Source organism: Canis aureus, chromosome 1 (assembly GCF_053574225.1).
Source record: "Canis aureus isolate CA01 chromosome 1, VMU_Caureus_v.1.0, whole genome shotgun sequence".
NCBI classification, from domain to species: domain Eukaryota; kingdom Metazoa; phylum Chordata; class Mammalia; order Carnivora; family Canidae; genus Canis; species Canis aureus.
In genome coordinates, this window is record NC_135611.1 from 42,321,269 (window position 1) to 42,345,650 (window position 24,382).

Consider the following 24,382-nt stretch of genomic DNA (forward strand, 5'->3'; position numbering starts at 1 on the left):
TTTCTTTTTTTCCTGTTAAAGAACAACAAATGTACAACCCAGGAGGATTTCCTTTTTTCTTTAATCACTGGGCTTCTCAGAACTCAATATACATACCAGGTACTTGGAGCCAGTTACTTTTCTCTTTGTGTCAATTGTTGGCTCCTTTAAAACTACACTGAATTTTGAAAATCTACCTCAAACCCTTTCCTGGAAACAGGGAAAAAAAAAACAAACCCTTAAAAAAGAAAAAACAAAACAATTCAAAAAAATTGCCTCCAAGTCTGAGGATAGCCCAAAGAAATAATGCCTCTGAGATAGTTTACGACCAATAACTACAAAAAAGTGACATCTCCACTATATCAGCCTCTTTATTAAGAAACTTGATTATTCTGTGATGTTAGATATAACAAAAGAACAAAGGGAGCAGATCTTCCTCTTTCTTGGATCTGCCATGAATTCAGGTTTTTATACCTAATATCATCTGTCACTTAAATGCTGAATTTCCCAAACTACCACAAAGCTAAACAATACAATTAAAAAATCAGGAGCTACAAGGAAAAGACTAGCACACATGCAACACTTCCTTCATTTCTACTCTAGGTTCAGAGACCCCACACAAGAATGCAAATAAAGCTAGAGTCCAAACTAAAAATCATGAATCAACTCCTAACTTCATAACCTGAGGATCAATACTGAAGGCCTATAAGACCTTTTTGAAGGAAGTCAACTATGCAGTAAGGAAAAAAAACCCACAAATTACACATGTTTAGGGTACCCTCAGAATTAAAATTTTAAGACTGATATTTTAATCTGTTTTCTGATAGATTCAGAAGACCTGATCAAGTTTTGAATATTTTATATTTCCAGTATTAATGTTGATGACCATGGACCTCAAAGATCCCTTGTCTCTCTTCCCTCTTTTCCAATTTAACAAATGTTTATTAAATAGAAGGCACAGTCCTAGGTATTATGCAAGATACAAGAGTTAGCAAAGTGCTCAATCCTGATCTTAAATAGTACTGATCATTCAGAAGCCAAATGCAATTGTAGCTGAGAAACTCCCATAAACTTAACAGTGAATGAAAAAACCCCCTTTAAACCTCAAAGGCTAAAGAAGCAAAACCCTGTTTTCTGAGTGTACTTCCCATGTCATCTCACTAACCCATCCCATACAGTTACCACAGACTAATGAGCACTCACCTGTCTGCAGAGCTACTAAAAAAACGGTCATTTTAATTTGATGAAGAATTTCTATAGTTTGAAATTTTTTAACTGGGTGTTTTTATGGTACTACTCCAACACTGGACTTAATACTAGTCTTCTTTCTCAGTTTCCTTAAGTCTGGAACTTGTCACAAACTGTATTTTTGTATTTAATTTTTTAAAAAGATTTTATTTATTTATTCATGAGAGAAACAGAGAGAGAGACAGAGACAGACAGAGAGACAGAGACATAGGCAGAGAGAAAAGCAGGCTCCATGCAGGTAGCTGACCTGGGACTTGATCCCAGGTCTCCAGGATCACGCCCTGGGCTGAAGGCAGCGCTAAAACGCTGAGCCACCGGGCTGCCCTATTTTTGTATTTAATTGCCTATACTTTGTCTTTAAACATATTCTTAATTCTTAAAACTAACATGCTGATTCCCTGTGATACCTGGGTGGCTGTCAGTTAAGCATCCAACTCTTGATTTCGGCTCACGTGATATCTCAGAGTCCTGGAATCGAGCCCCACATCAGGCTCTGCACTCACCATCCACGCAGTCTGCCTGAGATTCTCTCCCTCTCTCTCTGCCCCTCCCCCTACTCATATGTGCATGCTCTCTCTCAAATAAATAAATCTTTTTTTTAAGATTTAAGCAGGCTCCATGCAGGGAGCCCAACGTGGGACTTGATCCTGGGACTCCAGGATCATGCCCTGGGCCGAAGGCAGGCTCTAAACCGCTGAGCCACCCAGGGATGCCCTCAAATAAATAAATCTTAAAAAAAAAAAAAAAAAAAATGCTGATTCCCTTTGGATATCACAGGCTTTACTACTAGGCTTCAAAGATCTTGTTGCCAGCCCTCTTATGTTCACGGTACAGCTGTGGTGCCATGGATACTAGTTACAGTGCAAGCAATGATTATAAAACAGACTGCCACCACCACGTTTTTACCTCATTGACAGACAGAACTGGAAGGTTGGTCCTGGATGGCTGCCTGGTCCTCGATGCCTTTAGTGGTCTCTTGATTTGCGGAAAGTCTTGCTTAGGAACAAGTGTTTCTGTTGATATAGATGAGTAATGCCGCTCTAATATTTTTATAAACCACTTAGAACCTAATAGATTTGGTCTGTGAGTCACTTTCCTGTGAGTACCAAAAGATTTCCTGGTTGGAAGGTGCACTTTTTCTTCTTGGCAATGCACAGCATTTAATGGAGAGGGTATGCTTGTATTTGAGATTTTCTGATTCCTTTCCAGGACCTGGGACTTATTCAAACCACCAGCTGCTGTATCAGGAAAGAACAAATCCAAGTTTTGACCTCTCGTTGTGGTGTTGCATGTCGTAGTCTTAAATTCCTTAAGTGGTTTTAATGTTTGCTGGACAAGTCTTTGGCACTGACACACTTTTGATAAAATACAGTGAGATCCGGCCAGGGCTCTGAAAAGTCTGGATGACATTACCACATCCCAAGCTAAAAGAAAAAGAGTTTTAGAAGTTTGTTTTTTTTCGTTTTGTTTTTACATATTTTCAAATATATACAATATTTTCCTAAGTAATAAACAGATTTCTGTAAAAACAGTTACAAAACAAACATACTTTAAACCTGAGTTTAGTACAAGAATGAAGTTAAAAAAATAAATTCAGGTGTTTCCACCACGTTTCCTTTGATCAACCTTTGGCCATCTTTCTGGAAGATTACAACACTATAAAGCCAATGACATGACAAGGACCTAAAAAAAAAAAAGCACAGTAATGGGATCTCTTCACATATTTCACTGGCATATGAACCATTTAAAAGAACGATTCTCCTGAATTCCTTTATTCAAAATTTATTCAATGAGATATACAATGAGTTAGGGCCAGGGATGCATCCATGAAAGGCACAGTCCCTGCCATCCAGTGCTAGTGGTCTCCTAGAGACAGACATTTTCAACAGCTCATTATAACTCAGGGGGATAGGTCCTAGGTTCTACAAAAATCTACAGCACAGGGTGCAGAGGAAATATACAAGAAGCTCTCCTGATTCTACATCAAGAGTCAGGAAAGGCTCTCAGAAAGATTTGAGCTGCTTCTTGAATAGGAAAGTGCTTTTCAGGTTGAGACTGGGCCTGGTAGTGGGGGTAAGGGATGTGAGGCACTGAGAGAAAGAAACACTCCAAAGGAAAGAGACTGCATATGTAATTCCCCCTTTATTTACAGCACAAAATATTTGTTCTTTAAAAGCAAGCCTAATTTATAGGGGCATCTGGGTGGCTCAGCCGGTTAAGCATCTGACTCTTGATTTCGACTCAGGTCATGTTCTCAGGATCCTGAAATTGAGTCCTGCCTCCGGCTCCACACTCAGCAGGGAGACTGCTTGAGGATTTCTCTCCCACTCTCTCTCCCCCACTTGTTAACATATTCTCTCTCTCTCAAATAAATCTTTTTTCTTTAAGATTTTATTTATTTATTCATGAGAGACACAGAGACAGAGGCAGGAACATAGGCAGAGGGAAAAGCAGGCTCCATGCTGGGAGCCTGATGCAGGACTTGATCTCAGGATAACAACCTGAGCCAAAGGCAGATGCTCAACCACCACTGAGCCACCCAGGCGTCCCAATAAATAAATCTTTAAAAAAAAAAAAAAAAAGTAAGCCTGGGGCACCTGGGTGGCTCAGATGGTTAAGTATCTGCTTTCGGCTCAGGTCTTGATCCCAGGGTCCTGGGATCCCAGGGAGTATGCCTCTCCCTCTCCTTCTCCCCCTCCCCCTGCTTGTGCACACACATTCTCTCTCTCTCTCAAATAAATAAGTAAAATCTTAAAAAGCCTATACTGGGGAATCAATAATAATAATTTATAAAAATAGCATGTTAGGTGCTAGGGGTATATGAGTGGATCAGTCATCTCAGAATTCAGTCTAGCTGGGTAAACAGAATAATGTAATAAGTTCTGAACAGAGCAATGTACCAACTGCTATGGGGCCCAGAGGAGGGAGCATCTGGGGTAATGGGTGGGTGGGACATATTCACAGAGGTGACATCTGAACTGGGTCTCAAAAAGCCTGAGGAATCATCAAATCAAACACCTCAGATATAGACTACTGTTTATCTGACAACTGGAGTGCAATCACAGGGGAGGCAGGAGTAAACTGCAGGAGATTAGGACAGAGGAGGAGCCAGGCATCAGACAGTGAGTGATGCAAAAGAGTGTTTACAGATAGGGGGAAGCTAGAGGTCTTAAATGAGACGCTCACACGATCTGATGTATGTTTAAGAAACCTATCTTTGGTAACAGGTAGAAAAGGAACAGAGAGACTAAGACCTTACTCACTGAGTACTGTCACACATGAGGCTCTGGGTTTTACCTGAACAAAACCCCAGGAGGCATTTTACAGATGATGAAGCTGAGGCTAACTGCTCAGGTAGGAAGTTACTGAGATGTAATTACATCCCAGGCTTTTCCAATTCCAAAGATGACACCTAACCACTGTGCTCTATCTCCCACCTCCTAGAGGAGGACCAGGGTGTGTCACAACGTTTAGAAGCTACAGCTTTCAAAAATATTTCTGGAATTCTGTGTTTAGTTCTAGTCCAATTAGCTATTATAGTTCACCTTTAATTACCACTATTCCCTGCCAGTTGAGCCAGTGGGTTTTGAAGAACCTAATTATAAAAAAAAAAGTTAGAAATTTGTATACACTGATTCTTTTCTAGGAAATTCTTACCTTGAAACCAGAGACTGCCTTAATATAGAGGCCATGCAAAGCATTAGGACAAAGAATGCAAAAGCTACAGGACAAACAAGAAGTGTGTCTTTTGTCTTTGCAGAGAAAGATGTAGCACTTAAGGTATCCAACACACACACTAGATTTAGGCTTTGTTAAAAACTGGGGCACATCTCAGGAAAGTTAAATTGTAATTGCACAAACTAAATTTAAAGGTTAAAAGTTTATTAGATTGTTAATTACTCTAAAAGCTCTGCATAAGCTCTGCGCAGATCAGTGGTGGACACGAGTCTACCAATCCCCTAGCCTGGGGCTAGCCCCTGCCTATCTTGTCTTCCATTCTCCCTCAATCACTCCCTCCCGGGCTCACATGCTCCCAGCAGTATAATAGCCACTAAACACAAACAACGACTGAGCACTTGAAATGTGACTCAAAAACGCTAAAATTTTTTTGTACTTGGCTTTTATACTTCATACAAAAAAGTAAAATATCTCCATAAATTTTACATTACTTGTTGAAATAATATTTTAAGTATATTGAGCTAAGTAAAGTAAATTAAAAGTGATGTCACTTATTTTTACAGTTAAAGCCCCTAGAAAACTTCAAATGCCGTTATATAGCTTGCACTGTATTTCTCCTAGAGGGTCTTGCTCTAGATCCGTCTATATCAACAACTGCAACCTCACCCACTCAATTTCAGGTGTGCTACTCCAAACCCCATGTCTGGTCTTTTAAGCTCACTCTTTCTTCTCTTACTCAATTCTAACAATTCTTCAGCCTCAATAGGACCTAACCATACAATGATCCAAACACCCTTCCAGTGTCCTTCACTCCCCACACCTCCCTTCCACCACGCTCGCTCAGTCTACATTCCGTGGCCTATCGTCTCTTCCTCTCCCATATACTTCAAACCCCTTGCATCCCTCTCTCCTCCACATCACATCAACCAGAATTAAATATAATTCACCTAATTTGTGGGTGTACTCCTGCCTCTGAACATGGCTACAACCAACAAACCAAGCCAACTGGTCTCACTTTAAAATCATGACTGCTTCCTTCAGGAGTGCCTTTCATGCTGCTCGACAACCATAAACTGTTTCCCCACCACAGTCTATTCTGTGCTCTCTCCTCACCTCCGATGCCTCCTCTTCCATTCTCCTTCTCAATAATGACCTTGTTTCCTCTTTTGTTGACAGGGCAGAAACAATCAGAAGAGCATTTCCACAGGTTCTCACCAGGATCCACCTGCTCACCAGCTGCTTCTGTGTCCATGTATTTTGTCTTCCCTTCTGCTGCCACAGAAGAGCTGCCCCTGGTCCCATCTGGAACCAAGTCCCCCATGTGCATACCAAGTCTCACTCTTCCTGCCTATAGCAGGAATGGTTAAACTCTTCTTTTCTATCTCATGCTATTTATTTTTCCTTCTTTCCAGTAGTATATTCTTTTTTATTTATTATTTATTCTTTTTTACAATTTCATTTATTAGTACCAGAGAGAGAGGGAGAGCAGGAGGAGCAGAGGGAAAGGGACAAGTGACTCTGGGAAGAGCATGGAGCCCACTATGTGACTTGATCTCAGGAACCTGAAATCATGCATGACCTGAGCCAAAACAAAGAGTCAGATGCTTAACCGACTGGGCCATTGGGGCGCCCCTCTCCAGCATATTCCTATTAGCATATGACTATGCTTTGATTTCTTTCTATCTTATAAAAACAATTCTCCCCTGACTCCATCTTTCCTTCTACATATTACACCTTTTCTCTGAGTTAGTTTCCTTTAAAAGTTTATTGTCTCTAACTCCTCTGATTTTCTTGAATGCACTCCAATCAGGGTTTCATCCCTACCGCTTCACCAAAACCCACTTGTCAAGGCCACCAATGACCTCCATATGTCTAATTCCAATGGTCACTTCTCGGTCTTCATTTTACCTGACTCACCAGCAACATCAGATAAGTTGATCACTCTACCCTCCTGGAAGTACCTTCTTCACTTGGCTTCTGGGATATGACACTGGCCATTGTTCTCCTACCTCATTGGTTGTACCTTCTGTCTCTTTTGTTTTCCTATACCCTCAACAATCGAAAGCACCACAGCTCAGTATTTGGGCCAGTTCTCTATTCTCAGCTCCTTATATACAATCTATGCAGTAATGAATAGCAAATATTTATCCCTAAACCACTCCAATAAGCATGAAAAATACAACATGCTCAAAACAGAGCGTCTAAAATCTTCCCACAAGTTCTATTCTTCCCAAAGTCTTCCCCATTCACAAAATAGCGATTACACCCTTATCTTTGCTAAAGGCAATAACCTATAATCCGCTTTGCCTCTTCATTCCCCATACCCAATATGTCAGATTGGCTTTATTTGCACCAGGTCTCAACCAACACTGCTACTATCATGATCCAAGCTGCTGTCTTTCCCACAATTACTGAAATAGCCACCTAACGGGTCTCCCTGCTTCTGTTCTTTACCTCCTACAGATTCTTCTCAGTGCAGCAACCAAAGTGATCCTTTTTTAGACCTAAGAGGGATCACGTCTTTTCTCTTGCACAAAATTTGATGCCAGCCTCTCATCTCACATGAAACAAAAGTCAAAGACCTTAAACTGGATGCATGGTCCCACTTTCTGGCCCTTTATCTCCACCTTAACATCTCCCAAAGCTCTATGCCTTGCTCATTTTGCTGCAGTCACTCTGTCTTTTGGTACTTTTTTGGTACTTACTATTCCTTGTGTTCTTCTCCTAGGAACCTGTAAAGCTCACTGCCTCACCTCCTTCAGATCTTTGCTCCTGTGAAGTCTTTCCTAACAACTTGATTTAAAATCCACAATCCAAGACCCACTATCTTCCTTCACTTTTTATTTTTCCATTGCATTGAACATCACTTGGATGCCTCATATTTCTAATCTGTCAATTCTTACAACAAAGATGAACTGAGTTCCTGCCATGTGTCAGACTTTCTCTTCAAAGGTGGTAACATTCATGAAAATGAAACACAAAAATTCCTATCGTTTGAACCTTAACACCACATTGGAGGTGACAGACCATAAACTGGGTAAGTCAGTGAAATATATGTTAGGTAGTGACAAAGCTAGGGGCGCCTGGCTGGCTCAGTCGGTGGAACCTGGGGCTCCTGACCTCGGGGCTTTGAGTTGGAGCCCCATGCTGGGTGCAGAGATTACTTAAAAATATATATAAGTTTCGTTTAAAAAAATAGTGACACAACTAAAGGAGAAACCAGAAGAAGAAAGAATAGATTCCCCTCTCTTTGGAACATAAGCTTCTTGAGGATAAGATGTGTCTACCGTTCCTGCTGTGTCTTCTGTAGCCACAGCGCCCAGTATACAGTATTCAACTCCTATTTTCTGAATGAAATACAAGGCAGCTACTGGCACATTTCCTACTTCTTAAGAACAATACCAAACAGTAACACAGTATCAGCCAGATTACGATTCAACGGATGAGCGGCGCTAATCCTTTGGAGCATGCCTTCCAATTCCTTAAACTCAATTTAAAAAAAAAAAAAATCTTTGCGGTAGGCGCTATGCACTGGCTCAAAAAAAGGTTCCGTAAGGGTTTGTGGACTGCGTGCTTTAGTCGCAGCTAAGTCAGCCAAAGATCACCGCAGCGGTTCCGGTGGAACCTGTGACCCCAGCGGTTCCGAGCGGCCGCGACCAAAGGTGAGAGAACCATACAAGCTACTGGGGAAAAGCAGTGCACTAACCTCTCCGCCGGAAAAGAAGAGGGACGTGCCTTGGAGGGAAGCGCACAAGCTTCCGCGCCCCGGCGGCTGGTAAGAGAAGAGCAACAGCACCCGCACCTCCCGCTTCCCGCAGCCTGCACCGCCGCCCCGGCGGCCCTCCCGGCGTCCGCACTGCGCAGGCGCACAGAACGCAGGCCCTGCGGGGCGTGAGCCGCCGGGGCCACGTGACCGGCGGACCACGTGACCCGCGTCGCCGCGACCTTTTCCGCTCCCTAGTGCCAGGGACCTCCCGGTCCCTGCTTGCTTCCGCCTCCGCCCGCTTCCTTATTCCGCTGCTCTCGTCGCCCTCCGCTGTCCCCGCCCTCGTCCCCGGAAGATCTCCGCGTCCTCCAGCCGGCCGTTGTTTGTCTCTTCCTCGGGCACTAAATAAAGTTTCTTCATTCAAACGCATTTTTTTTTTTTTAAAGCCCCGGCCCCTCCCTCTCCCGGCTCCTCCTCCGCGCCGGGACCGCCTCCCTCCCTGCGGCGGGTGCGACGCGGGCGGCGGCAGCGATGGCCGGGTCCCCGGCGTCCCTCTCGGGACAGGACGTAGGGTTCGTGTCGCTTTCCTCGCGCAGTCCTTCCGCTGCTCTTCCTCCTCCCCGCTTCTGCGGGAAGCCGGGCGTCGCCGGAAGCCTCTGGGTAACCATCGGGGGAGTGCGGCGGGCCGAGGGGCCCCGGTGCCGCCGTCCGGCCCCGCCGCCCGGCGCGTCTGCTCGGCGGCCCCCGCTCGGCGGCCCGGGGCGGGCTGCGGGCTGCGGGCTGCGGCCGGGGACCCGACTCGGATCGGCTCGGATCGGCTCTAGCCGTGTGGCCGAGCGCCGGCCGCCGCCCGCGCGCCCTGCCGGAATCCTCCGGTCACCCCGCTTCCCCCTGCGTCCTTCTCCGGGCCTTTTGGGAGGCGTTGGCTTCCCTTCGCGTTAAACAGCTTGTCTTTGAAGCGATCCCATCCCATGCTGCTCTTTCCTTTTTTTTTTTTTTTTTTTTAACTTTTCATGAGCGTCTCCGAGTTTAAGCCTCTTCTGTCCCCTTTCAGGGCGTCTCAGCGCCGAGGCTGTGATCATTTTCTATTTTGCCCTAACACGCGCTCTTTTGGGGGAGGCTAAAATTCTCTGCAGAAGTCAGGAATCTCAGATTTGTCGGGGAATAGGTTTCTTCCCATGGCCGTTGAGATGAGCCGGTGATCTCGCCGTCCAGTGCCTGCAGCTCCTCCCCTTCTACGCGTCGTGTCACAGATTTCTGGATGAAGTCGTGGATGGGCATTAAAGATGTGTGTTTGCGTAAATTGAACGGCCGAGTTTTATCTTTGAGATTCGTCCTGAGGATCGCGCGCGCGCGCACGGGGAGAGCACTGAGGACGTTGACCTTATCGAGAGTAAGGTTGAGGCTGGAGGGGCACGAGTGGCCCAGAATTTGAGCAGACGTGCGGTCCGTCGTGCAAAATACAAGGGAGTGCGCGGAACCTTAAATTTTGAGCGCTGGGTTCCTCTGGCTCTACCCTGGTCTCTGACCTGGGACTTTACCCTCCCAGATGCAGGTCTTTGAGGAAACTCAGGAAATCTAGTACTGTGGACTCTTACGCAAGGCGGCGGTGGGTTGAGGTTAGGGGTCCTGACACCCCTCTTTCCCCCTTTGCTGGGAAACCTGGGTGTTATACCCAGGTTTTGGTATAACCAAACTTTTGACTCCCTCAAGATTTAACTACTGCACTTGGGTGATCTGAAGATATACATGAACTGATAACCTAAGTTTCGTGCTCTAAAAATGCACAGAATTTCATCACTCACCGAAGTCTAATTTTTTTTTTTTTAAGATTTTATTTATTTATTCATGAGAGAGAGAGGCAGAGACACAGGCAGAGGGAGAAGCAGGCTCCTTGTAAGGAGCCCGACGTGGGACTTGATCCAGAGTCTCCAGGATTAGGCCCTGGGCCGAAGGCGGCCGCTCTACCGCTGAGCCACCCAGGAGTCCCCCAAAGTCTAATTTACTAACTGAATCCTATGCATTTGCTTAAAAAAATCATTGTATATAAAATGATCTGTAAATTTTGATTTTTGTATGCCAAGAATCAAGAGTATCCTTTTTTTTTTTTTAATGCAAGTCTCAAGTTTTTCCTCTAGCTTTTTCATTCTTTGGCGCTTCTAGAAAGTCTCCTAATTTTTTGGTTGGGAGAGTGTGATGGTAACCTGCCTTAATTTTGTTTGGGGGCAGAGTGGGATGGATTGGATGAAGTCACTGTGTAGGTAGAGAAGGCAGGAGAAGAAAAAAAAAAACCTTTGAGGAGAATTAAAATTGGCTAAGAACATAGACTAAAAAGAAGAGAAGCAGGCTCATAAATATCTTTATATTCTAGCACATTAGAGGCTTTCATGCAGGTTTACATCCATTGCCTCATTCATCTAAGTATATGAAGTCACCTACTAAATAATAAACCTGGCACAAGAGCCTGTTTTTTTTTTTTTAAGATTTTATTTATTTATTCATGAGAATACACAGAGAGGAGAGAGAGGCAGAGACACAGGCAGAGAGAGAAGCAGGCTCTATGCAGGGAGCCCGACGCGGGACTCGATCCTGCGTCTCCAGGATCGCGCGCCGGGCTGGAGGGCGGCTGAGCCACCGGGGCTGCCCGCAAGAGCCTGTTTGAATTTGAGGATCAGTTCTTTTAGTTTTCTTTTTTTAGGATAAGTCCTTTTTCTGTCTTATCGCATTGTTAAGTTAGTGTCTTATTCAAGAAAATAAGAGGAATAGAATGGGAAAGGTAAGAATCACGAAATGGGATCCCTGCCTTCCGCCAAGGGCCTGATCCTGGAGACCCGGGATGGAGTCCCACATCGGGCTCCCAGCAAGGAGCCTGCTTCTCCCTCTGCCTGTGTCTCTGCCTCTCTCTCTGTCTCTCATGGATAGATAAAATCTTTATTTAAAAAAAAAAATCATGGAACAGACTCAAGGGGAGAATCTGGGATTAGAGGTACAATGCTGTTTAGCTTTCATGACCTGTAAAACCAGCAAAGTTTCAGGATTTTCCTGTGTCTTAATATAGTAGTTGAACAATGGTGGCTTACTTTATAATACTTGTATGAAAAGGAATTTTGATTCAAATGAAACTGGAAGATGGCCAATCCGCTGATAATAACGCTAAGTAATGTACTGTGTATGTGGCTCTCTCTTCTAGATCGTTTGCATATCTTACAATTAAAGACAGAATACCACAGATCTTAACCAGGGCTATTGATACGTTGCATCGACATAAAAGTGAATTTTTTGAGAAACATGGAGAGGTAATACCGTGTTTTCAGTTTAATTTTTCGTTAACTCTTTTTTTTTTTTCCTTGTTAACTCTTTAACAGAAACACAATAGCTGTTTTCCTTCTATGGTAAAGATCTTGCCTCCAGAAGATAAGAACCAAAGGGTTCCTAAGAAGAAACTTAAAAAAAAAAAAAAAAAAAAAAGGATAGAATCGATAAGACAGGATAATGTGTGTGTTCTTTGATTTTCAACTGAAGAACTCTGAATTTCAGTGTTTATAATGGTTCGTAAAAGACATGAAATGTAGTTTGGAAAGCTAGTATTTTTTTTCCTTCTTTAAGACCTTAAAAATGTTTTATGGTAGAGGACTTATTCCTGTATAAATTAACCATTTACATATATGAATTATATATTAATGGATTATTTATATATTTTAGGTATATAAATTTTTTTCATTTTTCTGCAGAAAGGCACAGAAGCTGAAAAGAAAGCAATTTCTCTTCTTTCTAAATTACGAAATGAATTGCAAACAGATAAACCAATAATCCCCTTTGTTGAGAAGTTTGTTGATACTGACATATGGAATCAGTACTTAGAATATCAGCAGAGTCTTTTAAATGAAAATGATGGAAAACCCAGGTGGTTTTACTCACCTTGGTTGTTTGTAGAATGCTACATGTATCGTAGAATTCATGAAGCAATTATCCAGAGGTAAGTACATAACATCAAATTATAAATGTTTAGATGACTTAATGCTTTTTTGAAGTTATAAAATGATAAGTTTAAAAACCAGTGGAAGCGAGAATTCAGTTCAACAGATACTAGTGGCAGTATTGGACATTTCTGCAAATGTTATTGATATAATAGATTCTTGGCAATTATATCTTAATATAATATCCGGGGGTGCCTGGTTGGCTCGTTTGATAGAGCATGGGACTATTGTTCTCAGGGTTGTAAGTTCCAACCTCACATTCAGTATAGAGATTATTAAAAATGAATTTTTTCAAACTCCAATAAAAAATACAAAGAAAAGGCAAATCGAGCTCCAATAAAAATACCAAAAAAAAGAATTTTTTTTAAAAGGATATAATATCTGAAATGGGAACTAATTAAAAATTCTTATGAAGACTTAGTTTTAGAGTAAAATTATATTTCCTGAACAAAAAATGTTAATTTCAAATAATTCTTTTTTTTATAATAAATTTATTTTTTGTTGGTGTTCAATTTGCCAACATACAGAATAACACCCAGTGCTCATCCCATCAAATGCCCCCCTCAGTGCCCATCACCCATTCACCCCCACCCCCCGCCCTCCTCCCCTTCCACCACCCCTAGTTCATTTCCCAGAGTTAGGAGTCTTCATGTTCTGTCTCCCTTTGTGATATTTCCTACCCATTTCTTTCTCCCTTCTCTTCTATTCCCTTTTACTATTCAAATAATTATTTCTGTAAAATAAGACAGGACAAAGTAATCATATTTTATTTATAAAAATAGATAATATATCAGTTAATTTGGGGTAAGAAGTCAACAGAAATGTGATCACTACAGTGTTTTTTGCACTACCTTAATTCTTAGCCCTTTCTTTTTTTTAATGGCTAGATTACAGACTTTAAAAGTTAAACACAAATCAAAATTATTTTTTATAGGCTTGTTTATACTAATTTTATTTTTCCTAGGAAAATTCTGATATAGAACCGATTTAGAAAGCAGAAGAAAATGTGTATCATCCTTTTAGGTCTTTGGTTAAAAGATACAGGTTTGCTAAAAGAAATTCTTTGGTAATAGTTCAAAACATAGGAAAGGATAATTTAGAACAATTGGTCAAATCAGCACTAATAATAAAATAAAATAAATATATGGGGAAACAAGTTGAGTCTATTCATTAGCTTTTTCTATCTAAATCTTTAGAAATTATTTTTTATTTTATTTATTTATTTATTTATTTATTTATTTATTTTAAAGGGAGGAATAGTAGGGTGCTAACTCTTTATTTTTTTTTTATTTTTATTTTTTTAAAGATTTTTATTTATTTATTCATGATAGTCACAGAGAGAGAGAGAGAGAGGCAGAGACACAGGCAGAGGGAGAAGCAGGCTCCATGCACCGGGGGCCCGATGTGGGATTCGATCCCGGGTCTCCAGGATCGCGCCCTGGGCCAAAGGCAGGCGCCAAACCGCTGCGCCACCCAGGGATCCCAGAAATTATTTTTTAAAGTGACAGCTTGTTTTTGCTGAATAAGTGCATTAATTAATTAGTTGTGTCTCACTTTGCAACCACTGCTGAATAAATGTATTTTAAAACTTTTGCTTTAAAAGCAAAGTATATATACTATTAAAAATGTAGCACATTGCCTGACACAGGGGAGGCACTTAAGCAAGATGATAGCTAATACTAGGAGCTGTCATGTTTTGGACACCAGCTATGTTCCACTTTGCAGCCCACTGAAGTATAGATATTAATTAATGGTTTTCATTTTACAGTTGAGGAAACTGAGGTCTGATGATGTTATTAATAAGTTACCTGGGGTTACATGGGTACATGGCTGGTAAATGGTAAAGCCATTACTTGACCTTGGTCTGTGTAAATCTGCTTAGAGCCCTCATTAAACCTTCTTTTTTCAAGTAGCAGATTTGGATGTCTGTCAAGGACTAAGATGAGTCTGAAATTCTGGGTGATGGTTTCATAAATCTGGAAAATATCCATGGTATGAGTCAAAGCTGCTGAACTGTTGAAACATGGGGTAGCTCCCTGTGTGGGATTGAGGGAGTTTGGAAGATAGAAGGCTAAAAGGAATATGTTTCTAAGTTTGATTTTGGAGGTAGATTAGGTTCAGAATTTAAAAATTTAGGGTAGAAGTTTACAAATCTGGCTGCACATTTATAAACTAGTTAGAGGAGAATTTTTTTTTTTTTAACATGTAGGGTTTGAAATCATTATATTAAAATAAACACCAATGGTTTAATTTATTTGCAGTAGGGCCTGGGCATCAGTTTTTCTTTCCATGCCTCAGGGAGATTCTGGACATCCTGGCTTGATATACCCACTGGTTCAGGAACAGCTTTATTAAAAGGGGTCAAGGCAAAATATAGCTTTAAGTTGCAGGAACAAGAATGTTAGAGCTCTCCTCAAGTGATCTCTGTGGCTGACACTCAAAAGTCAGGAAATTTGTAGCAGAACTCAGGATTTAGGTCTATGTGTGGAAGATATATCCTATAGGAGAACTAGTGCTGAATATTTTTAAATGTCCAATTCATAGAAGGAATTCCTCTCCTGGGCCTGTGATAGCTCCAGTGACCAAAGTAGGATCTTTACTTTTCTAGGCTCCCAAAGTACACATTAGCTTTAAGACATGTTTATGTTGATTTTGCCCCTTACACTGAAATATACTTCTAATTTTCTTTGCCAAGATGCATGTTTTATAGTTTTTATAAGAGTTAAATAGGTTGGGCAGCCCGGGTGACTCAGTGGTTTAGTGCTGCCTTCAGCTCAGGGCCTGATCCTGGAGACCCAGGATCGAGTCCCATGTCGGGCTCCCTGCATGGAGCCTGCTTCTCTCTCTCTCTCTCTCTCTTTCTCTCTGTCTCTCATGAATAAATAAATAAAATCTTAAAAAAAAAAAAAGAGTTAAATAGGTAAGTAATCTGCAGGTCTAAATTAAGACTTAAAGAATCAGCCGTATGCAAAATTTAAATAGATTAAGTGAATGTACTTCAGATATTGAAAAATAAAAGTACAAAGAAAATAGCAGACATTTTAAAGCTTTTAATAAAGTATAATGTATATCCAGAACGTATCTTAAGTGTTCAACAATCTTTACTAGAACACACTTAACGTCCTAAGCACCCAGATCAAGAGGCAGAACCTTACTAGGACCCAAAGAAGCCTCCCCTATGGCCCCATTCCATCCTGCCATTCCCACCCCTCAAGAATAACACTATCCTGTGTTAGTTTTGCCTGTTTTAAAAACTACATTTAAGTGAAATTATTTTGGAGATAATTTTGTGTCTGGCCTCTTTCATTCAGTGTACATTGTCAGGATTCATCTATATTGTTGCATATAAATGTAAATAATTTTCATTGTTACATCAGATTACATTATATGCATATATCACAGTCTGTTTATTCCATTGTTGATGGATATTTGAGTAGTTCCCAGCATGGGGTTATTATGAAGAATACTGCTACAAACATTTTAGCACATGTTTTTGGTGAGCATACACATGTATTTCTGTTGGGTGTAATCCAGGACTGGAATACCTGGTCATAGTTTGTGCACATATACAGCTTTAGTAGATTCTAAAATAGCAAACACTTTTAGAATCAGAAATCATATATAAGTGTAGGAGTTTACTAAATACAAGGAATAAGGCTCACTCTTAATATAAGTTGTGACTTTAATGATAGACTAATAAAACAGTAGAACAAGGATTGGCAAATTGTTCTGTAAAGGGTGGAATAGTAAATGCTTTAGACTCTAGGGGCCACATGGTCTTTGTTGCAGCTCCTTGGCTCTGTCCTTGCAGTGCAAAGCAGCCACAGATAGTGTGTAAATGAACAAGCATGGCTGTGTGTCAATAAATGTTCTTTATGGACACTGAAATTTGAATTTCATGTGTTTTAAAATAATCCTTTTTCAACCATTCAGAAGTATAAAAATCATTCTTAGCTTACAGGTCATATAAAACAGTGGGCCACGATGGGTCTGCGAGCTGCAGTTTGCTCACCCTACTCTTGAACCTATGCGTCCAAATAATTTTTATCTTTTTAAGTCACTTTTTTTTAAAAGATTTTATTTACTTTTTGAGAGAGAGAGACATACTAAGAGAGCACAAGTGGGAGGGAGGAGCAAACTCCCCAGTGAGCAGGGAGCCTGATGCGGGGACTCGGTCCCAGGATCATGACCTGAGCTGAAGACAGATGCTCAACTGACTGAGCCACCCAGGCCCCTCCCCACTTTGTAAAGGTTTTATTTATTCTTTTTAAGTCACCTTGAGAGACTAATTTATTTCAGCAAAGCTGCCATTGCTGAAGTCGTCTTTTAATTCTTTGGAACTTCTTTCAGAGTCGGTGTACAAGCCTCAAAAAGAAATTAGTCTCATTATTTTTTAGTCATTCTTCGTTTTTGATAGAAAATCTATTACTCCATTTGATTTACGCCTGTCACTCTACTGAAATTTCTCTGAGTGACTTGGCTCCAGATTAACTCTAGAAAATAAAGATGTGCTATCACTGATGAGACGTTCAATAATGTGCCACAGGTTCTGAAGGAAATTCCAAAAGTGCCTTGAGCAATGGCAGCATCCTTGGAGTAAGGATGTAGCTTCCCAGGTGACTGGAAGGAGACCACAATTGTGTGGATGTATGAATCCTGGTACGTGTTTGCTTTTTCAGTGAGTCTCACATCAGTCACATTGGTTTTATCTTAAGGCGGATGACCCATGGAAAGAGGTGCTAACTTAGAGGATCAGCTGATCTGAATGTCTCTTATATTTGGTTCTGTAAAGTCTGTGATGTTCTTATTTATACTTGCTAGATATGTTATTAGGTCAGTATTAATATTATTTGATCTCATTGGACAGCATAAAGCCCTGGCAAGTATATCACCATTGGTCAAAACCCAAAAAACTACATATATGTCAAAATTTGTCAAAATTTGTTATTACAGTAAAATTTATGTTAATATTTTCTGATTTCTTGCTAGTTGTGTTCCCATAGTACCATGTGTTTGACTCTCTTGGTAATTATCATATTATATACAAATATATGCATATGTTTGTTTCGTGAAACCCTGCCACATTTAGCATGCAAAAAATATTTGTTAAAGTAAGGCAGTTATCTTGAAAAGTTGTTTCTTTCTCCTTTTGCTCTAGAAACCTTACTGGGTAAATAATTATGGATATGGGTATATCAGTATAATTATTCCAAATTCCAGTAAAATATTTGATCAGGGAACTTCTGACAGTTAACTAAAATGAGTTTGGGGATTTATTTTTGTGTAATTTGATCAAATTGATTTATTTTGTGTAATTTGATAATTATTTTTCTGTAACCTGATTTATGTTTGATACAGTGTCTATTACCAGTAATATTCTCTTTCCTTTAAAAAAAACTGCAATTACCCAAATGTTAAAAGAAAAAAAGAAGGTATAGAGTTTTATAAATGTTTGTCCTAAATGATTTTCTCCTCCTATAGTCCACCAATTGATGACTTTGATGTATTTAAAGAATCAAAAGAGCAAAATTTCTTTGAGTCACAGGAATCTATTGTTGCTTTGTGCACTCACCTACAAGAGTTGGTAACAGCTATCAAAGACCTAGATGAAAATCAGCTGAAAGATGAATTTTTCCGACTTCTTCAGGTAAATGTGATAATTAATCTCATGAGCCTATTCGTATATTCAATTCAAAGATGGTATTAATTTAACAACAAAGCACATGTATGTATTGTTACTTAAGTTATAATGGATCTTTTTTTTTATCATTTTAGTGATAGTGTTGTTTAAAAGATGAAAATCCACCTAATTTGAAAATGTGTTTTTTTTTTTCTTAAAGATTTTATTTATTTATTCATGAGAGACACAGAAAGAGAGAGAGAGAGGCAGAGACACAGGCAGAGGGAGAAGCAAGCTCCATGCAGGGAGCCCGACTTGGACTCGATCCTGGGTCTCCAGGATCATGCCCTGGGCTGATGGCGCTAAACTGCTGAGCCACCTGGGCTGCCCTTTAGAGTTTTTAAAAAAAGATTTTATTTATTTATTCATGGGGGCGGGGGGAGGTGCAGAGACACAGAGGGAGAAGCAGGCTCCATGCAGGGAGCCTGATATGGAACTTGATCCGGGGTCTCCAGGATCAGGCCCTGGGCTAAAGGTGGCGCTAAACTGCTGAGCCACCTGGACTGCCCCTGAAAATGAGTTTTGAAATCTCAAAGTTGAAAGTGATTTTAGTGGCACAGGAGTCATCTGGCTTTATAGCTTCTGTCATTCTTGAGAGAAAATATTTCACAGTCATTTGGTTGGCCTAGCCTGCCTTGGGCTTGAATGCTGGTTCTGTTACTTTGTTGTTGGACCTGAGGCAAGGTACTTAATCTCTCTGAGCTACAGTTTTCTCACCTGTAAAATGAGGATGCCATATTTACCTTGTCATTTGACGTGAGAATGAAGGTAGATTCAATTGTGTCAGCATGGAGCACAGAGCCTAGAACAGCCAGCCTGCTGCTGTTGTCAGGTGGAAACACTCAGGTGGTCAGTGGCCTGTTTAATATGATTTTATTACATTTCTTCATCTGTCTTGCATTAAGTTCAGGTTTTAGTTCTCATTCAAAACATCCTAAGATTTAAGATGTGTTATTAGAATCAGAACTATTTGAAAATGTGTGGTTTTATGCAACAATATCCCCAGCCCTCATCTCCCAGACAAAGTTAAAAGCATTTTCCAGAAAGAGATGCTCTTAGGAAATGCCAGGAAGAGAGAAAAAGCAGGGCAGGAGAATGGGGATGTTGGGGGAAATGCAAGCGAGCAGTTTTAAGTGGGGCTGCCAAGCAGTTTTAAGCCTCAGAGGGTGATGGGGTAAGACACGAGACAGGTGAGGGAGTGGGTCACATTGCAGGTGTGGGGTAGCGTTCCTGCCAGGGTACCTGAGGTGGGAGCCTGACAGGTGTGTGAGAGAAACTGCAAGTAGGTTCTGCAGAAACGAGGTGAGATGAGAGGATTGGAAGGGCCACAGAAGGCCTCGTAAGCATTTTTACTCGCATTGCAATAATCGGGGAGCTATTAGAGTATTTTCATCAGAGGAGTAAGAAGGATCGACATGTTTCAAGGATTACTTCTTGGGACACATGGAAAGGGTACAAGGCTAGACATGGGGAAGTCTGTTACTAATGCAACTTGGGTGAGCGATGACTGGTCGCTCTTGGTCGCTTCTTGGTCGAAGAAGTTTAAATGGCACCAGCACTCTGGAAATACTTTGACAATACAGATGGCGGAATCCTGTTAAAACTTGAAGGACACGCAGTGTAAGGTGCATGATTAAGAGGAAAGGCTTATTTTAAGTTGGGAAGAAAAGTTGTTTCAGGGTATTGTTAAATAATAAGCCTAATTATCCCCACCCCCCCACCCCCTCACCCCACCCCCGCTGGAACTATCCTTTATGCACAGTTTAGAATTTTAAAAAGGAAAAAAAGCAGTATCTAGTCAGTCTTTACCCCTCGATGGCCCATTGTTTCAGGGAGCGACCTTTGACTCTTATCTTTGTCCCATGAGTCTAGTAAGTTGTAAAGAAGGAGAAATACCAGTCTGTTTTCTGTCCTCGAATTTGGCCGCATAAATGAGGCCAAAGTTTCAAAGTTTCCCCCTGTTAGCCCTCACGATGACCAGCAGGTTAACTTCCCACAAGAAACCTGAAGGTGTTTTAGTTTGCAGGGAACACTGATCTGTTTTTAGAAGCCAGAACACCACCACCATCCACAGAGCGAACAATTCAGTGCCTGCTCTGTCAGACTGGATGCTGGGCTTGTGATGGCAAGGAAAACAGGCAGTTCTTGCTATCATAGAACCTGTAATCTTGAGGGAATATAGATGGACAAATAATGGCACAAATCAACATGGAATTACAAACTGGAAGATGGCATGAGGGAGATGTGCAGGCAGCGGACGGAGATCCTGACGCCAGCTGAGGGGTACCGTAGCCTACACTGCTGTGTTCCGCATCAGGTGGACACTTACCATTAAGCCTCACACTGAAAAACATCCATTTATTTTATTATTCATAAGATGATGATATTATTCATTCATCCACAATATTATTTAAAATAATATTCTTAGGATGTGCATTTTCCTCTTATTTTGAATCACACAAGAGTAGAGTATGTTTACAGGGTATTGTGTATGTTACTTAAATATAATGTCAATTCTCACAGTAACTCTACAAGGTAAGTGCTGTTATGTCATTTTTCAGTTGGGGGTGCTAAGCCTTAGAGAACATACATAATTGACCAACAGTTATTAACTAGAAAGTTATATTAACTTTCTATTTATATTATATACTATATAAATATATATTACAATATATATTAATATATATTATATATAATGGTATATTAACTAGAAATGTTGGGATCTGAACCCACACCTGTTTCTAGAGCCTGTACTCCTAAACACATAATTTAATTACATACCATCTTCTATAAAATAAGCTTCAGTATCATTTCAATTTAAAGTGGAATGATACATGATTGGAGTTGGAGGGTCTTTAGACATCACTTTGCCCAATTTCTTTATTTTTCAAGTAAGAGAACTAAATACCGAAGAGATTGCTTGGTCCTAGTTATACAACTACTGAAAGAAACTGAGCAGTTTGGGGAGGGAAAAGGGAACTTCTTTTTCTCTTGACTTTGAATTTTTATTTATTTTACTATTATTATTATTTTTTAAGATTTTACGGGCAGCCCCAGTGGTGCAGCAGTTTAGCGCCACGTGCAGCCCGGGGCATGATCCTGGAGACCCTGGATCAAGTCCCACGTCGGGCTCCCTGCGTGGAGCCTGCCTCTCTCTCTCTGTCTCTATGAATAAATAAAATAAATCTCTTAACTCTTAAAAAAAAAAAAGATTTTACTTATTATTCATGAGAGGCAGAGAGAGGCAGAGACATAGGCAGCAGGAGAAGCAGGCTCCCCGAGGGGAACCTGATGTGGGACTAAATCCCAGGGCCCGGGAATCACAACCTGAGGCAAAGATAGACGCTCAACCACTGAGCTACTCAGGTGTCCCAGACTTTGGATTTTTAAATAAACTTTGTAGCCTCTGTTTTTTTTTTTTTTTTTTTTTTAAAGATGTTTATTTATTTATCCGTGAGAGACACAGAAATAGAAACATAGCAGAGGGAGAAGAAGCAGGCTCCCCTCGGAAAGCCCAATGCAGGAGTTGATCCCAGGACCCCGGGATCACCACCTGAGCCGAAGGCAGATACTCAACCACTGAGCCAGGCATCCCTTGTAGCATCTTTTTACAGAGAAATATTCTAATGTCTGCAAGATGCAAAATCATTCTCATTTAAGCCATCCAGGTCATTAACTTCATTCAAACTCGTTTTTTTAAAAAAATTTATTATATAGTGACCAATAAAATGTTTCATTGTCTTAACCTGGTTTATACATCATGATGTAAACACAGTGTTTGTATTATTAGAGAAGGTGTAGATCTGAAGGTTATTTTATATCGAGTGTTGTGGAAATGAATTTTATGAATAGTTTTAACAACTGTTCCCCCCACATTTTACGTAATAGACTTTTGTTGGTTATTCAAAAGAAGGGTAAAAGTTATGTACTTTTTCTTTTTCAGATTTCACTGTGGGGAAATAAGTGTGATCTGTCTCTATCAGGCGGGGAAACCAGTTCTCAGAAAATCAATATAATAAATTCTTTGGAGGAACTAAAACCTCTGATTTTAGTGAATGACATGGAACATCTTTGGTCGCTGCTTAACAACTGCAAGAAAACAAGAGAAAAAGCATCTATTACTAGAGTTGATATTGTTCTGGATAATTCTGGGTTTGAACTTGTTACAGATTTAGTTTTAGCTGACTTTTTGTTGTCCTCGCAGCTGGCTACTGAGATCCATTTTTATGGAAAAACTATTCCGTGGTTTGTTTCTGATACTACTATCCATGATTTTAACTGGTTAATTGAACAAGTCAAAAGTTCTAATCATAAGTGGATGTCCAAGTGTGGGGTTGACTGGGAAAATTATATTAAAATGGGCAAATGGGTTTACCATGACCATATATTTTGGACTCTGCCTCATGAATTCTGTGTAATGTCTCAGGTTGCTCCTGACTTGTATGCTGAACTACAAAAGGCACATTTAATTTTATTCAAGGGTGATTTGAACTATAGGAAGTTGACAGGTGATAGAAAGTGGGAATTTACCATTCCATTTCATCAGGCTTTGAACGGCTTCCATCCTGCCCCTCTCTGCAGTATACGAACATTAAAAGCGGAGATTCAGGTTGGGCTGCAGCCGGGGCAGGCTGAACAGTACATGGCCTCTGAGCCCAACTGGCTGACCAGTGGCAAGTATGGAATATTTCAGTTTGATGGTCCGCTCTGACTTGCTTTAGGAACTCTTAAGTTACATAGAAAAATACGACCCACGATTTGCATCCCCAGACAAAGCAGTGTGTGAATTTAGTCACATAGCTCTTCTGCATTAGCTCTGGGAGACATGGCTTCTCAGCGTTCATTTATGTACTCTGGATGCTTTTCTCTTTGGGCATTTTGCCCACTACATTGTTTGGGAGATAAGTGGATTAATCTAGTTGTAGATATTTATGTTGGAATTTTAATAACATAATTTCAAGCGGTTTTAATGAACTTTTAATTGGTCAGAAAGTAAAATATGAAAGAATTCTGCTTTTAAAGTCAGTGAACATTGTTTTAATGCTATGCTGCATGGTATTTAATATTCAAGGAAGCATGGGATTTTATTTCACTTGTTTTGGGCTCTAGAAATAAGGGCTCTGAAAACAAACCTCTTAAATTGAGACATGCTTAGAAAGAGACATTTCTTAGAACTGTGATACTTGAACAGTGAAAGTAAAGATTACCTCATAAGTTAATTGTAAATTTTGTTCTCCTTGAACTTTTGCACGCATTTGTATTTTGATTGACCTGTGGAATGGATAGTAGGAAACCCAAAATTGAACAAAATGAAACATGGTATTTGAAGAACTGATATCTTTTACTTCTATTTGTGATATTCATAATCAACTGAACTATATTAATACATAAGTGCTTTACATGAACAGATTTTTAGATTGTTCTGAAGTTTTTAAAAAATGGTTTAGATAGAAAAGATTCTTATGCATTGAATTTGGAGTACTAAGTTAATTTTTTATATGCTTACCCATTTTTTGGTGACCATTAGATATTAAAGTATATAAGTTTCAGGCCAGTTTGTTTTGAAACAAATCAGCAGTAAACCTGGAAATGTTTTTCTGATGATATAATAAAATGAATCATACAGAAAATCTTGTTGGTTTTATTTTCCAGTGGGAGAAGATCCAGAAGGGAAGATTAAATATGAGTCTATGTAATAAACTGATAATGTGTATGTCGCCAAAGCAGTTCTTAAATTATGTCACAATGAGGTTATGGTCTGTGTCCTTGCTAAGTGTTTCTAAAAAGTTTTGTAAAATGTTTATTTTTATTTTTATTTTTTTTTTAATTTTTATTTACTTATGATAGTCACAGAGAGAGAGAGAGAGGCAGAGAGAGACATAGGCAGAGGGAGAAGCAGGCTCCATGCACCGGGAGCCCGACGTGGGATTCGATCCCGGGTCTCCAGGATCGCGCCCTGGGCCAAAGGCAGGCGCTAAACCGCTGCGCCACCCAGGGATCCCTTGTAAAATGTTTATATAAAACTACACGTTTTAAAATATTTTATTTAAATTCAATTTGCCAACATATAGTATAACACCCACTGCTCATCTTGTCATGTGCCCTCCTTAATGC

The 24,382-nt window shown here is 40.4% G+C and overlaps 2 protein-coding genes across 5 annotated transcripts in view; one reads left to right on the plus strand and one right to left on the minus strand.

The window, feature by feature from the left end:
• Positions 1 to 8,780, minus strand: part of RMND1 (required for meiotic nuclear division 1 homolog) — a 44,517-nt gene extending 35,737 nt beyond the window's left edge. The window contains exons 1-2 of one of the 3 annotated variants that reach the window (XM_077896795.1): positions 8,612 to 8,780; positions 2,134 to 2,651 (exon numbers count right to left, since the gene is read on the minus strand). In XM_077896795.1, coding sequence (XP_077752921.1) covers positions 2,134 to 2,637 — 504 coding nt within the window. In that variant the 5' untranslated portion in view covers positions 2,638 to 2,651; positions 8,612 to 8,780. Of the gene's footprint in view, positions 1 to 2,133; positions 2,652 to 6,018; positions 6,170 to 8,611 lie in introns of those variants that run through there. The other 2 variants (XM_077896804.1, XM_077896813.1) reach the window with 2 other exon arrangements.
• Positions 8,781 to 9,024: 244 nt separating this feature from the next.
• On the plus strand, positions 9,025 to 23,898 carry DCPH1 (damage control phosphatase 1). 2 transcript variants are annotated; one of them, XM_077896847.1, is made up of 5 exons: positions 9,025 to 9,183; positions 11,802 to 11,907; positions 12,343 to 12,587; positions 18,070 to 18,235; positions 22,212 to 23,898. In XM_077896847.1, the coding sequence occupies exons 1-5, from the start codon at positions 9,143 to 9,145 to the stop codon at positions 22,977 to 22,979; spliced, it is 1,326 nt and encodes a 441-aa protein (XP_077752973.1). In that variant the 5' UTR covers positions 9,025 to 9,142; the 3' UTR covers positions 22,980 to 23,898. The 2 variants fall into 2 exon arrangements, with proteins under 2 accessions (XP_077752973.1, XP_077752983.1); XM_077896857.1 differs by lacking the exon at positions 9,025 to 9,183 and adding an exon at positions 9,253 to 9,271.
• Positions 23,899 to 24,382: the final 484 nt, after the last annotated feature.

What these genes read in the sequence shown, in the direction of transcription:
- DCPH1 (XM_077896847.1), top strand. Translation starts at nt 9,143, where the DNA reads ATGGCCGGGTCCCCGGCGTCCCTCTCGGGACAGGACGTAGG. An exon ending in CTCTCGGGACAGGACGTAGG is followed by an intron (nt 9,184 to 11,801) that starts GTTCGTGTCGCT and finishes TCTCTCTTCTAG; the next exon opens with ATCGTTTGCATATCTTACAA. An exon ending in AATTTTTCCGACTTCTTCAG is followed by an intron (nt 18,236 to 22,211) that starts GTAAATGTGATA and finishes TTTCTTTTTCAG; the next exon opens with ATTTCACTGTGGGGAAATAA.